At 33.8% G+C, this 16,566-nt stretch overlaps 1 protein-coding gene across 2 annotated transcripts in view; it reads left to right on the top strand.

Moving 5' to 3' along the window:
- LOC125059059 (transcriptional activator cubitus interruptus) overlaps positions 1-16,566 on the top strand; it is a 98,289-nt gene that overhangs the window by 63,129 nt on the left and 18,594 nt on the right. For both annotated transcript variants that reach the window (XM_047663251.1, XM_047663250.1), the window contains exon 3: positions 2,094-2,218. In XM_047663251.1, coding sequence (XP_047519207.1) covers positions 2,094-2,218 — 125 coding nt within the window. The remainder of the gene's footprint in view (positions 1-2,093; positions 2,219-16,566) is intronic.

The following is a 16,566-nucleotide window of genomic DNA, read 5'->3' as shown; positions in this document are numbered from 1 at the left end:
TAAAATCCAGTAATTTTCGCAGCTACGAAAACATACCTGATGCGCAGTTACCACAAACCAGCTACTTATAAAGTGCTTTAGATTTGTAAGTTGACCAAGGATAAAAAAGATAATATTACATTACAAACTGGTTACATGAAAATACGTCTGTATTAACGATAATAATCTATGTTGATTGGCGTGTATGGACACGGTACATTAGGTAATAATATTACCACCTAAGTAGTTTTTGGTACCTAAAATTAGCTTTTTGAAACTGGTATTTTAATACGGCAGGCCATAGTTATATAAATGAAAGGTATATTTATGTGTTTAATGAAGCAGAGTTTATTGCCAGTTCTTCTCTTCAGTTCTACGCCCCTTGATTTGAGAACTGGTAGTAAATGTTAAATTAGAAGCATTTCATATATGTGTATATTTTTTTTGACGTTCATAAGTGTACATTGTGTTACCTATCTTTAATTGTTTATAACTTTTGCAATTTTTTATGTGCTAATACACGCTTTTGGCATTTTTCTAGACGTCATTCCGGATCCAATGAGCTATCGCACATAATTTCTCTATTTTGTGCAAGATCGAAGAAGAGCAATATCTCTATTTTGTACCATTTTCAACTTGTCGACTAAACTACTATATTAATAAATGATTTTGACTTTTGACTGTAACGTGGAAACTGTTAGGTCTATTAAGAATTTTTACGCTCTTTCTCGAACCCTAAGTCGAATTGGTTCGGAAACAATTCAGTGGGCAGCTGGTTCCACATAGTGGTGGTGCGCGGAAAAAATTGTGGCTTATTAACTTTGGCGCCGCCAATCGGATAATCACGTAATTATGTAATGTTTAACTGAAAATACTTTACTGCGCTGAATGACTTTATGGTTTAGGTGTAATATCTTGCTCCCCATAAATGATCACGAGCTTTCGAGCTTTCCGAACTTTGTTTACTTAGGTTCGATTTTGTAATTAACTCATATCAACAATTGTATTATTAAAATACGTGCGCAAGATTCCAGACAGTAATAAAACGTTCCAATGTTAATTAAACACAATAAATAATTAAGTTTCGCAATAAAATTATGAATAATTACCTCTGTAAAGTTTCTGTAATTATAACAATTGTAGATAATAACGTCGATTATATTTTATAGTCTACAATATGGCGTTGTTTGTTTATGGATAGAATAAAAGTATTATTTCTTGTCTCTAAGCAACACTTTTATACAATTTGTTAGTGCATTGGCTACTTAAATATAAATTACTTTGATGCTGTAGATTCAAAATATGTTCAAACACACAGGTCACAGGAAGGAACATTTTGATGTTTTTTCTTATATAACAGGCGGCAAACGGGTTGCTCATCTGATGTTAAGTGATAAGGCTCGCAAGTGCGTTGCCGGCCTTTGTCTACTTGATGAATGTATAGTGAAGTTCGTAAGGCCACAGAAGTGTGTCCCTTTCATGTCCTTATTACCCACAAAAAGACGTATACCCAACAGTACGAGCTGTCATCGCTTAATATTGAATGACTAAATAATTCTCACACAATGACCCTTAAAAACACAGACTGCGAAATCTGTAAAACTTGTTTCTACTTTCTTCCTGTTAGGCATTAGTCTGTCCTCCTCACACCCGGGATTCTAGTATGGACCGTGACGTGTCAGAGAGAGATAGATGTCATGAAGACGTCACGCTGTGCAATGGCGCGCGAGTTGCACTTTTTATTTTGTTGCCAGACATATTTTTGTTTTTTTTCGATCCCAACGTCTTTGTTCGTCTGGAGTTGGATAATTTCTTTATTCTGGGCAGACAATTTTCTGAGATGCATTATTATGTTATGATTCGCGTAATAATTTTATTACCGGCAATGGAATGCTTTTAGCTTTTATTCTTTTGCGTCGATGTATAACTGTTTTAACTGATTCAAATAAATGTTAAAATGTAGATATGTTAAGTGGATATTACTATGAATATATTAACGCTTCTAATAGTGTTTTATTTTATCTTTGAATACGTCATATTACGTCGACATTCGTCACGACGATTCAAGAGTTGCCTTTAAAGAATTATATTAATAAAGATATCCTCTTCTTCAGGTTAGCAGCAGCAGCGGCGGCGGCAGCAGGCGCTACCAGTGAGCTGAGTTATCTCGCAGCACTTCACCCGGCCTACAGGCCAGTACCGTACGACCATCCATTGTATGGCGCTAACACATTACGAGGTAAGTTGAGCTTAATTCACTGTAGTAAGAACAATATTAAAAAAAACATTATCCTAGCGTTAGCATGTGTTATGTAGACGCCTGTAGACAAGAATCTCTATCAAAAATCCCTCCAGCCTCGAGTAACCTAACATTAGTTAAGTAAGTTAATATTTATAAAATGTAATCAATCATCGCACACTTGAAGCCAATATGAGCCCTTTAGTTTTTGCCACACTCATAAATTCTATTGTTTCGTTTCCGATAATGTCAATAACATAAGTGTCTTTATAAAGTCAAGTTTATATTTATATATCTCTCTGAACATATACGTATACAACAACCGCTACCGAACTTAATTCTCGTTTCACACCGCATGAGCCGTGTTAACTCAAAATTTCTTACTCCTCCCCTTGGTGGCTGGAAGACTTCCACGGTCCGCTGCACAACTCATTATCTTTAGAAACGGTGGAAGAGACTAATGGTGGGGGTCTACCTTGGGAGATACGACCTCCATCTATTCAAACTCCCTCATAGGCCGGCAACGCACCCACTAAAATGGGTGTTCATGGGCTGCGATCACTGTTTAGGGCGCCCCGTAAGCTAGTTTGCGCTGTACTATAAAAAAATATTAAAATATATTTTAATAGTTGACGTACTATACTCACACAATACGAATTAGACCACTACCTGATTGTACACTGCGTAAAATATTTTTATGAGCTTGTAGTAGTTCGCACAAAGTAATAACAGTAAAGTAATAAGTTAACATTACGAACCAACCTAACTAATAATTAGTAATTTAAAACTAACCTTATAATTATAATTATTAATTACTTAAAAGGATATTTAATATAAGAAAACAATAACACTTAACTATATAAATAAACAAATATACTTACTGTCTCTATTAAGGGGAAGACACTATTCGTGTACTATTTTCCACTTACCACTGTCTAGCACTAACGTGCACTCACACTTAGTCACTAATTCGAACAGTTTTGCGCTTTTCAATTTTCTCACTAGGCTCATAGTGTCAACATGAATAGCCTCGACATTCACGGTGGAGCCTTTGTTCGTGGACTTCAGAAATTTATTTGATTATTGTGGCGTCGTCTTCTTTAAGGTCCCGATAGAGTTCGTCATTACGAATGTACCAGGGATGAACCTATTCCCCTAAGCACTCTGTTTTGGAATCGTTGCATTGGATGTATCTCTTATGGGTTATATTTGGTAACGATTTTATAAAATCACTAGCTGCTGCTCGAACTTCGTTTCTCCTTAACGTGATTTTACTTAGCCTACCTTTTTAGTACATACCAACATGGAACATTTTACTATGCTATCCCAGAGACTGTTCGGTTTTTTGGAATGACAACTTTTAAGGTTTCTCTGTGAATTTTTCTCTATATAAACCTCAGAGTTCCAGTCATAAGATTTTAATTAACCAATAAAAAATAGAGGTTGATCGTAGAGGGGTTGTATGTATTTTTGTATGCTGTATCATAAAAAAATAAAAACAAAAAAAAAATGTCTAAAAATAATAAAAAAAAATTTGGGGCACTTAGGGATTTGAAAGATATTCCGATTCTCAGACTTACTGAATATGCATAAAAAAATTCATAATCGGTCAAGCCGTTTCGGTGGAGTATGGGTACGAACATTGTGACACGAGAATTTGATATATATATAGAGATTATATATATTTCCTATATATAGGTAGGTATATATAATAATTTTCAATTCAAAACCAGCGTAGTTGATACTCGTATACGTCTCGTATCACTTTATGTGCACCTACGTGTAGTATTACTGAGTAGTCAGAACTGAGAACTGCACTTGATAAGGCTCACGTTTTATCGGTTTTGCAGTATTGCATAGACTTTAGTTCTTAGTATGTTGATATATGGATATACAAGCAATTTATACTCAAAACTTATTGTGATTAAACGATGTTTAAATAGTATATAATCGTACTTAAAAAATAATTTATTTTATTTATTTATTTGCTTATCAGTTTTTCTACAGCTATTTATTATAGAATATCTAAACAATTACATTATATACTTACGCAAGTGCCAAAAATGGAATACATATTCAAACATAAACATTGTTAACAATTATTACATATATATATATACAAAAAAAAGTAAGATTGCTCAATATTCAATATAAAAGAGGAATAATAAAGCCATTATTTCTAATAAAGGATACCAGAGTTTTTTATAATTAAGTAAAGTATTTTTAGTTACATTACTTAAATATATCTATTTGCTGGTATTTTTTTATAACATGAAGGTATACGATACATGACTGGAATTGGAATAATTTAATTAGTAAGACTTATTACTATTCACTTATGACCTACTCTGGCTTTGCACAGCCGATAATTTTTTAATTTAAAAAGATTATCGGATGTAGATCTCTGTTGTTTGATGTTATTTAATAAAAACAAGTGGCATTTTAATTTACACGACATTTGAGAATTCAATAAATTATTTTGCATAAAGTATAAAATACTAGTATTTTATAAATTCTTTTTACGAAATTTTAATTTCAAAAATAGAATGTCTATAATGTCCTTCTCACTCTCTTTCAATCGGTCTCAATAGCTCTCTACCGTTTCTTCGACAAAAACGCTGCACATCTTCGTGACGTTCCTAAAAAAATTACCCTCATTTGCGCCTGAAGAAGTTTCAATTTTAGTTTTTGGATTTGATACCATTAAATGTAAAAATAGAAACTACTAACGTCTTAATTGCAATGAAATCCCAACCCTTTCCATGCCAATTTTAAACCACGCTCGCTCCCTTAATAGTCACATTTGCGTATCTCACATCTAACTATTTTATATACAATTTTGTACTCTACCACATTGAATTAAAGTTTATTTTTATTTAAATTATATGTCGCAGTCGTGAGTTCAAATCCTAATTAACACCTTCGTGTTTAGATAAATTGAGACGATAGTGAGAACTCTACGGTTGCACAGTTTTGGGTCTTTCGGCAAACAATTTTACTTACATATATACGTAATATCGAGGAACTTTAGTTAGTATTCAAAATATATACTACTTCATCCAATGTAAATGCTCATGGAACATCAGTTCTACCAAATGGTAACAAATACGATATTTTACCTATAGGTACGGATTGTAATATTAAAAATGCTATCGACTTTTAGTAATCCCATCATCAGGTCCTGATCTGATGATCGTATTACATATGAAGATCATAAACAATAAAATAAATCAGTGGCACAACAACCTTTTTGGGTTTGGGTCTCAGATTTCTGTATTTCATGATCATTTGTCAATCTAATAGGCAAGTAGGTGATCACCCTAATGTGCCTGACACACGCCGTTATTTTTTTAATTAGAATTCAAATTTTTAATCGAATTAAGTCAAGAAGAAGCCTGTAAAGTTTGGGCAAAAACCCATGAATACTGCGCACAATTGTAATTTTGTTTGTCTATTTATTTTGGTTTCAATATTTCAAGGCCGTGTAAATAGACTGTTACACTTTAGTTTAATTAACTTTTTATCATATACATATTATGTAACAGGAAATTTATATAAATAAAAGCCGTTTGGAATATAGCGAGGCAAAACTATGGCTTAATGAATTTAATTAAGAAAGAAAGGGACAAACCATAACCTAAATATATGTATCATATATATATATTTTTTGTGTATAAATAATATTAATAATTATATATTACATATTATATTAATAAGGGAATAATAATTACTTTTTTATAACCTAGAAGAATATAGGTCTGTAGTGAACGCTCCTTCCGGTCACTGGTTTGTAATCCGATAGGGCTCCGGTCTCAAGTATAAACATAGCACCCGGCGGGATGGTGTCATGCCACCTTTGTTGGCTTTGCTTTTTGAATTAGAAATAACATTTTCAATTGATGTAGAAGAATCTAGAAGTTCTTTATTAATCTACTATATAAAAATATGTCGGGTTTTCCTTCCTGACGCTATAACTCCAGAACGCACGAACCGATTTCCACGGGTTTGCATTTGTTGGAAAGGTCTCGGGCTCCGTGAGGTTTATAGCAAAGAAAATTCAGGAGAAAAGCGGGATCACCAAACGAAATGTTACATAAAATGAAGCCATCTGGTGGCGAAACGGAGTTCGCCGAGTTTGCTAGTCTATTATATAAAATTCTCGTGTCACGGTGTTTGTAATTAAAGTCCTCCGAAATAGCTTGACCGATTTTTATGAAATTTTGTGTGCATATCGGCTAGGTCTCGAATCGAATAGCATTTATTTTTCACCCCCCTAAATGTTAAAGGTGACCCCTAATTTTTTTTCTTTTATGATACAAAACTACATACAACCCTTAATTTCACCCCTCTACGATCAACCCCTATTTTACTATAATAGTAGATAGTTATTTTTATTGCACTAAAAAAAATCTTAGAAATAATATACATGGCAAAACAACGTTTGCCGGGTCAGCTAGTTATTTATAAATAGGTTGATAATGAAAAACAGAAATAATAGCAAAAGATCTAAATTATTTTTCATATATTATATCTGTAACGGTTGAATAAAACCATCCAAGTTTGAAAAAATCGCACCTAATTGAGCGTTATCTAAGGTTGTAAGGCGAGTCGGTTGCGGTAAGTCGACACTCCAGGTCTCTGGACGATTTCGGGCAGCCGCCGAAGGTTGCCATCAGAACGGGTCGGCCTTTTTTTAAAAAAGATTTTCCGCGAAAGCGTAACTTAAGAAACAAAGGTTTGGTTATTTTTTAACGATTTTTAATTCTTCCTTTTACATATACCTATATATTATGTATAATTAAATTGAGATATCCATTTATCACTTCCTGTTAGCATTCGTTAAAAACCTGATTAAACGCTCTATCAAGCATGAAATATGATATTTAAATCACGGACTAAGTATTCAATTAATATAAAAAGGCACCGAGCAAAAAACCTTCGCAAAAAACCCCTATAATTTATTATAAAAACCTTAATATCATATAACATTTTAACAATATAATTAAAGCGGCTAGCTCACCCGACTGTTATGCTAAATATAGACCGCGGTCGACTGCAAAATTTCGCAAGCGAAGTGACACGCCGAAACTTAATAACTTACTCAGAAATGCACCAACAAATTGGGAGCCGGTCCTCCAACCGGCTCTGTAACCCTACACTGCCTTACCGAACTCTCCGACACATATAAATCGTATTTTTATTCAAATCGAGCTTGCGTGCCGCGATAAAGCCTTCTTAAAAACAAATAAGAACTCTCTTAACAAGCGACAATCGAATATCAACCTTATGTTCAACGTATAGAACATATAATTGTGTTGGAGATACTCAAGTTTTAAACGAGGCACACAAGAAGCTTTAAGATTGCAACGGGGATGTTCTTTCCGAAATAACAATTAAATTAAGCGGAACACGATAATTCGAACAAACTAATGTACTGACAATATATGATATACTATATGTTTAACAGTCACTTAGACAACGCTATTGCTGATAATATAATGATATTATTTTATTATTATTAATTACTTAAGATGTCATGTGGAACATGGTGTAATGGTTGCAGCTCCTTACAAACGCTGTGTAAATCAAAACACGTGGCGATTAAAAAGAGTGGCGGAGAGTTTATTGCCAGTTCTTCTCTTCGTGCTACGCCGCTTTTTTTACGTTTATAAGTGTACATCATGTAATACCTATATGAATAAATGATTAAAAATAAGTCAGGACGCCAAAAGGGAATTGATAATTCGCGTGTTAAAAGCTTAATTTTCGAGATTTCTACTCAATTTTTATTGGTTAGGGCTCAGCCTTGGCTAGAGTTAAAACAACTGAGTAATAACAGCACAGGTGATTAAGTACAAGCCCGTAAATGGGCGCGAAGTTAATTTACTGACGTCATTTTAACACCAATTAAATCACGACTCTGGAGTCATAACGAATCCCCAATCAAGAATTCCAATTTTCGATATATCGTTAAACGTCTTTAAAATCGATACGCCGAATTATTATTAATGTATTCGTATTGAATCGGCGTATACGTCTCCGTCCGATAATCGTAAATTAAGCTCCAACTGGTAACTGAGCGTAAAAACAGAACCAAAGATTGAGAGTTCATGTTACTTCGGAGTTACAAAAGGAAAAAGGCTCGAGTGAAAAAGTGAGAAGGATAGCAGATGTCAAGTGAGTGGATGGGTCTTTGGTACATTGTTAAAGTGATAAAGAAATTTATTATGATGAATTCTTGCTGGTTAACAATGGTGTTTATAGCCGATATGGTTTGTAATGTACTCACGCTGTACTGTGACATCAGTTATTGGACGTAGATTGTCTAAGCCCTGGAGAAATAATAATTAATTTATAATTCAACTTAGAACGTGGTTTAAGGATTCATCATACATGGTTAGGAATTTAACAGTTATTTTTAACTAACTATTAACAATATTTCGTTGTAAGTTGAGCAGTGTTCAGCATGCGACTCTCACCCTTGAGGTCGTAGGTTCGATCCCCAGCTGTGCACCAATGGACTGTCTATGTGCGCTTTTAACATTAGCTCGAACGGTGAAGGAAAAAATCGTGAGTAAACCTTGCCTTAGCGCAAAAAGTCGACACGAGTCAGGCATAGGAGGCTGTTCACCTACTTGCATATAAGATTGACAAATGATAATGAAACAGATACAGAAATCTGAGGCCCAGACCTAACAAGGTTGCAGCGCCACTGGTTTTTTTTAAACAATATTTACATACAGTGTTTTAACCCAAAATATAATCGAATAAACGTAGTTCTTAGTTTCTTTGTCAATTAATGCTTATAAAATATATTTATAAACAAAAAACTTTGAATTAATGTAAGTCAATTATCAATTTTACAATACGAATGTTACCGAGAACGGAACGCATTATGATTATTTAATCAACCCTTTATGTATTTAAAGGCACTTAAAAACGTTCCGTTTATCAAATGAACCGAATCCCAGACCCTAATCATTGTCATGGTGAAAGAGAAACCGGAACGAGTTTTAGAGCGAGATAGAACGAACATGACAAGTCGTCGGATTAAAGAAAACGAGATTGAATTCGATGCAATGTTTGGCTTAGCTATACATTGCTGTGTTTGTTTCGGTAATGTTTCTCAAAATTTAGTTTTTATAGAACGGGGGGCAAACGGGCGGGAGACTCACCTGATGTTAAGTGATAACGACAGCGACACACTCAATGCCAGAGAGCTCGCGAACGCTGCGTTTTGGTACGCTCTTTTCTTACATTCGACATACTTGAGTAGGCAGTTGGTTCCACATATTGGTGGAGCGCAAAACTGCCTTAAAGCGTTCAGTTGTGGAATGACGGACGTCGAGGTGATACGGGTGGAATATCGTATTCTGCCTCGACGTCTGATGATGTTATTATAATATACCTATGATAGTTAAGATAAAAGGTGACTGTTATTTGCAATTTTTAGATTATAGTTACTGCAACAGCTTGCTAATTTCTTTTAAATCGGTAATTAAATAAATCTCTTTCTTAATTTTTTAATAAGGATTCCAAAAATATCCTCTCGTGCCGCCGTACACTCAAAAATCGCTAGTTTTACAACTTTGTTAATTAACATTTTATTATCAAAGCTCGCCAACGCTCGGCGCACTGATACATTGGTAGAGAAGAGAAGAGAATAAAAGGAAAATTGATTTCAAAATATTAGGAGAAACTATGGGTATTCAGACCTAGCTCGTTTAGCAGAATGCACTTTCCAAGCTTTGGCCAAAACGCGTTCTTCTGAATGGAGGGACAAATACGATGCCTGAACAATGAACATGAAATAAATAAAACAGTTTTAGATCGTCGCCAGTGTACCTATTAATTAATGACAACCGTTATTAAATATAATGGTATATGTAAACATTATTCAATATACCATCGTAATAATTATAACCACAGATATTATTAATATAATCACGGAGCAATGTATTACGTGTTGATAAAAATTGTCACCAGCATACAGGATATTTTAAAAATCAGAAGGCTTAATTTTGATTTCGGCTTTAATTGAGCCACTTTTTATTAGAAATGTCTCTGGAATTTCATGTTATAAAATTGGGATACATTTGTGTATATTTTTTCTCGGTCGAGCAATGCGATTTTATGTCTTGTTGCGAATTTTAAGTGCGTCGGATTTGCATAATGGTTTTGGCATAATGTGATTTACAAATTACCTTCTTAAGTTTAATATTACGTTAAATTATACAAGGTTAAGGCTCTAAGCTTTTAAATTGAGTAACTGTAAAAAGCCCAAAGCTTTTTTAAAACAATTTATTATTAATTATCCAACAGAGACAAACTTCAAAGGAATAATGTTGAACAAAAGGATAGCCGTTCTAAAGATTCTGTAAATGATACATTATACAAGTTACAAATGTTATTTTGCTTATACAGACGACAATATAGACAGGAAGGCTAAAGAAAATATATATTAAAAAAAAAAACAATATCCCACTAAAGCTCCTAAGAGAGCGTGGTTATTCTTAGTAAGGCAGTATTGCCTGATTTAAAATCTAAACAAAACTCCTGGAGAAATAATGACGTCTTTTCTAGTTACTAAAGTTAATTATATTAATGCTATATTAGTTAACGACTGATTTTAGTATATTATGACAAAGACGATGTTTTTAACATACAACTGAATCTAAAAATTATAATATAATTCGACGTAGGGACAAAAAAGGGTGTACTAATATTTTAAAAGGCCGGCAACGGAACTGGCTTCAGGCAATGTGTGTGTTACAAAAAATAATATTTTTATAAAAATAAGTTTTAAGTCAGTGTTCACCAAATGCATTTAATTAGATTAATGCTTGATTATTAAAATACTTAAGTAATTCTTAATCGACTGTAGATACTATAAATTGCAAATACTTAATATTAACTTATAAGCTATCTATCAATGCCAATGCAACAAGGCCTGCTTTGTATGATTGACGATATACACCCCATAACCTGCTGTGTTCGTAAAGTAAAATACGTCTTCAGCTAAAGTTACAACCTTTGTGTTAATGTTATTATCATTTTATACAGCTTTATTAATATGAACTGGTTTTCATGTTAACAGTTCCAATTATAGAAGTTAAAATTAACTAAACTTGAATAATTAACTTCCAACCCACTAATATTAGTCCATTAATAATCGCCTTCAAAAACAGAACGTACCAACTTTTAAAAGGCCGGCAACGCATTTGCGGGCCTTCTGGCGATGTGAGTGTCAATGGGAGGCGGTATCACTTAACCCTTAATAGGTCGCGTGGGGTGTCATACACCCCAGAGCGGGTTCCCAGGCGCACAACTTTTTAAAATTTGAATTTAGCGCGCTGCTCTTCTAGGTAGCTTCGTAAACACGTAAAACGTACATGATTCAGTTGCGAGCGGCGCTCGGTTGTGGACGGTTGGGCTCGGAGAGTGTGTTTGGGGTGCACGACACCCCAGGTGACTGTTTGTGTGGTCTAAATTCCGAGTAAGTAAATAGTTGTTCATTTTATGTGCAACCTGAGTGCAACCTGATGGACCATTCAAACTACCCTCTGATACCAAAAGTCTAGTAAAACGATTGATAGAACCTATTTCCGGGACTGGAAGAAATGTTACCATGGACAACTGGTTCACTAGTGTCCCACTGGCCAAATCGCTTTTAGATGAACATACGCTTACCATGGTGGGCACACCGAGAAAAAACAAGCCCGAAATACCAAAGTGTTTCTTACCGGAAAAAAAACGAGAGACGACTTCTAGCATATTTGGTTTCCAAAAAGATATGACTTTGTGCTCATATGTGCCGAAACCAAGAAAAGCAGTTCTGCTTTTATCGACAATGCATCACGATGATAATGTTGAGGGTGAGAAAAGAAAGCCCGAAATTATTAATTTTTATAATAAAACGAAAGGGGGAGTTGATACGAACGACCAAATGTGCGCCACTTATAATGTAGGAAGACGTACCAAAAGATGGCCGATGGTAATATTTTTTCATATTTTCAATATCACAGGTATCAATTCTTATGTAATATACAAATCTAAAATTGACTCCAATATATCCCGAAGACTATTTATAAAGCTACTGGCTGTTGATTTAGTCAAACCTCACCAAATATCAAGAGCCAGCATACCCACACTACCACGACCGCTGCAAAAACGACTAAAAAGACAACATGAAATTCAGGACCAAGAATCTATTTCTGAAGCAGGCCGATCGCAATCATACATAAGGTGCCATGTATGTCCAAGAAGTAAGGACAGGAAAACAAAGACTGAATGTTTTAAATGCCATAAACATGTGTGCAATGACCATATGAATATAGTCTGTAAAAATTGCAACGATTAAAACTAGGATTTGTAAAAAATCTTTTTCATATTCAAAAAATAAGTTGATTATATTAAAAATATGTTTAAAAGTTGATTAATATGTAAGTTAAAATGTTCTAATTAATACAAGTGTGATTTTGCATGTATTTCGTATTTTATTTTATTTCCTAATTCTGGGGTGCTAAGCACCCCACGCGACCGCTTATGCAACTTTGTAGGCGCGCCCAATTAAGGGTTAACATCCGGTGAGCCTCCTGCCTCTTTAAAAATATATTTTGTTAGCTTTTTAAAGGCAAATCTTTTATGGCTCTGGGCTATGGCTATATATATAATATATATAGATACTTTATATATAATAAGGCTATATAATACTTATGTAACTTAAGCTTACTCGTATAGATCCTTGATATAGGCTAGTACGTCTCTTGTCGATTTTTATGTCTCACGACACCTGACGATTTCCTTACGATGAAGAGTTCTTGCACTTAGATAAATCAAGACTAGCGACAGACTACTAAAAAGCAAATTTAATATTTTTTAGTTTTATTAAAAGTAATTAAAAACTCAAAACTAAATTACTAGTTAACACCTAAACACAGAAAGAGGCTCAAAAATCATAGTTTAGTAAAATTAGCGGACCTGACAGACATCCCATCCCGTACACACGTTACATAAATACTAATTGTAAATCTAAACTCCACGAATCCACTTAAACACGCACAAAAGATTCATGGAAGTCGGTCCAAATATCAGGAGTTTAGTTACAAACACACGCACATATTTATATATACATACTTTATATAATATGGCCCGGAAGTATGCGCAGTAAGCTTTTTAATAATTTCCCAAAAGCTTAATATTATGTATAAAATCCAGGTATATATATATGTATATATATATATTTTTATATATTGTAATTGTAGATTTTTCGGCATAGTATTGTGTAGTTCAATCATATTAGTAGTCTGTTAAGATATTATATTAAATATGTGGAAAATAAATGGCCTTTGCCATATAAAAAGAGTTATATATTCCCAATAGTCCCGAATACTTGATATCTGGAGATTAACTAGTAGATAAGTTCATAATAAATGTTTTGAACGTTTCTCTACACACTGAGAACCAAACCCGTTTGATTACGATGAAAAAACCGTGAGTCGGAACGATTGATCAGCTTCGTATCGAGATTGAGACATCTTAAAACGAGTTCCAGTATCGGCTTGGTGTTTGGCGCAAGTTGGTGATGGCGGCGTTCTGTTTAAAAAATATATATATAGTTTGTTTATGTGCATGTATTAAACAAACCGTAATCTACATGCTTTATATTTTAGATTAATAATATCTTTTGTCAATTGTGGTTAGAAAATCTAGATTAAAATCTAACGGTTTATATTTTCGAACAAGAGATTTTGTTCATAAATTAATACCAATTCACAATTATAAAAGCAATGAAACAAACATGAAATGCTTCGGCAATCAGCCATTCAATGAGCAGTTTTACAATTCAACGCAATCATATAAATATTAGGTAATCATACAAATAATATAAAACTTTATGGGTATCATAACTACATATATTTATTTAAATATTTAAGTTTGCGCCTGGTCGAGAGTAACGGTGTCCCCAGAGCTGGTGCTTTCCTCAACGATTAAGTATCGCAATACAACGAGGAAATGCGAGTTAAAGGTACATTGCCACATGACCAAACTTTTTAAATTTGTGAAAGTTTTCTATTATTCAATTTGTTATTATTATTAAGTCTTAAATTATATGAATGCCATATAATGTTTCTTTTAAATGTCACGCTTTCCGGCAGTCATTTGATCTGTTCTGGTTCACTCTCCCGAACTGATTAACATAATCTATTTGACAGGCAAATTAAATTAATGATATCCCTTCATCGCATGACTTAGACCAAACAGTTCCGCCCACGACACACGCTTAATAATCGTTCTCAGAAAGTTTTCCAGTTTTTTAACCACACCGATAGAAACGTATAATAATTACTTCATGCGTTCGATACTAGTTTTATCCGATTGTTTTATTCGTTTCCTCTTTGATAATCGATTTCATAGGTTGTATTTCAATTAGCGGTATGATTCAAATTTGCGTAGATAGGAAATTAAAGGTTTTTATATGAATTCCGTGGTAATAAGGCGAAACGTTTATTAACAACGTCAATCAAAATCTTGCCTTGAATGCTTGAGTCATACAGAAAAGGTATAGCTCTTGACATAAGATTTAAGTTTTGATTGACCTGAATGAAGTTAAGTTAATATTTCCTATATTTGCATTTGTATTTTTATGTTATGTTAATCTGACTTGGACATACAAGATTACATAGTATTAAATAACTGAACATAGTAGAACGCGCCATATCGCTACTTAGCGAGCGAACTACGAGAAACAAAAGAAAATAAATATAAGAGGAATGTGAAGAAGAGCAAGAGTTCGAAAATTATAATACAAAATAATAATAATAATCTACTTAATATTAATAAAGACAGCCAAGAATAAACAAAACACATATCATGCATACAGCATTGTTATTAAAATGAGTATATACGAGTAGTAGACTCATCTAGGAAAATTTGTTTATGACAATTAAATGCAAAAACTACTCGACCGATTTCAGACATTGTTTCACCGTTAAAATACTGCATTATGAGTAACATAGTCTAAAAATAATTAAATAATAAATACCCGCCATATTTGCCGCTACTAAATATATCCAAAAAATACACAAATATAGTATTTACAATATTCTTAACCTACATAGTAATAATAATTAAAAATTGATAAATAGAAAATTTAAATAAGTCTAAGCAGCTTTAATGCTGGCAATTCCTCACTGTATTGCGATACCTATTCGTTGAGCGAGGAAACCACCAGCTTTGGGGTCACCGGTACTATCTACCAGGCGCCAACTTATATCTTTAAGTTTCTACCTCAAAGGAGCAAAATCAAATCAAGTTTTCCAAAGAAATTAGGAAAATAGAAATATAAATATATTAAGAAATTCTAGCTTTAGAAGACGAGAAAGGTTTTCAGCACCACAAACTATAATTTTTATAATTTCTCTCATACATCGAATCAATTAAGAAAGCATAATCTATCTCTAGGTTTATTTGTTTAGCAAAATATGTGTTGAGGGAAACATAAATCATTCAAAGAGCATCAAGCGGTAAGGTTGTTTCCGAGAAGGTTAATTAACAAGTTAACACGTGTTTTTGCGAATTCGCCCATGTGGTGACGATATGCTGCATAAAATTAGATATTTTGTCAACTGAACTTTTTTTAAATCATTGTTTAACAGGAATTGTAAAGGGATCGTTCAAGTAGGTAGGAGGGGTAGTTCAAGTAGAGGGGTGGGGGGGGGCTGGTCTTGTAAAATATCGATATCCAGTTACGATACGTTAAGAATAATTGTTTTTAATATTATTATTAAAGCGCTTAAAACAATACTAGGTATTTTAGAGACTTTCCGGTACTTTACGCCACATATTTGTGGTAAAAATGATCATGTAACGTTTTACTAGGGGAAGGGGTACAGAAAAACATTACGGTGCGTTACATAAGAGAGAGGGTGGGATACAGAAAAACGTTACGGGGCGTTACATGAGAGAGGGGGTAGAGTACAGAAAAAGTAACGGTGCGTTACATAAGAGAAGAGGGGTGTCCAATTTTTTTTTCGTTTTAACTAATAATATTTTCAATACACATTACCATTACCTTACATTACTTTGATGGCTGGAAGTCTTCCACAGTCTGCTTCACAAGACACAATCGACACCCGGTAAGGGGTTTCCCTGGGAAATACGACCTCCAATTGTTTAAATAAAGAGTATACTACTCCCTCAAAGGCCGGCAACGCACCCACTAAAGTGGGTGTCCATGGGCTGCGATAATTGTCCATTTTGGGCGTCCCCCTCGTTTGCCCCCTTATAATATAAAAAAGTTGGTTTTATCTCAAAATTCTATCACATATTTTTTAATCCAGGCTTAT

The sequence above is a fragment of the Pieris napi genome, chromosome 19 (genome assembly GCF_905475465.1).
Source record: "Pieris napi chromosome 19, ilPieNapi1.2, whole genome shotgun sequence".
NCBI lineage: Eukaryota > Metazoa > Arthropoda > Insecta > Lepidoptera > Pieridae > Pieris > Pieris napi.
This window is presented reverse-complemented; position numbering and strand designations above follow the sequence as displayed.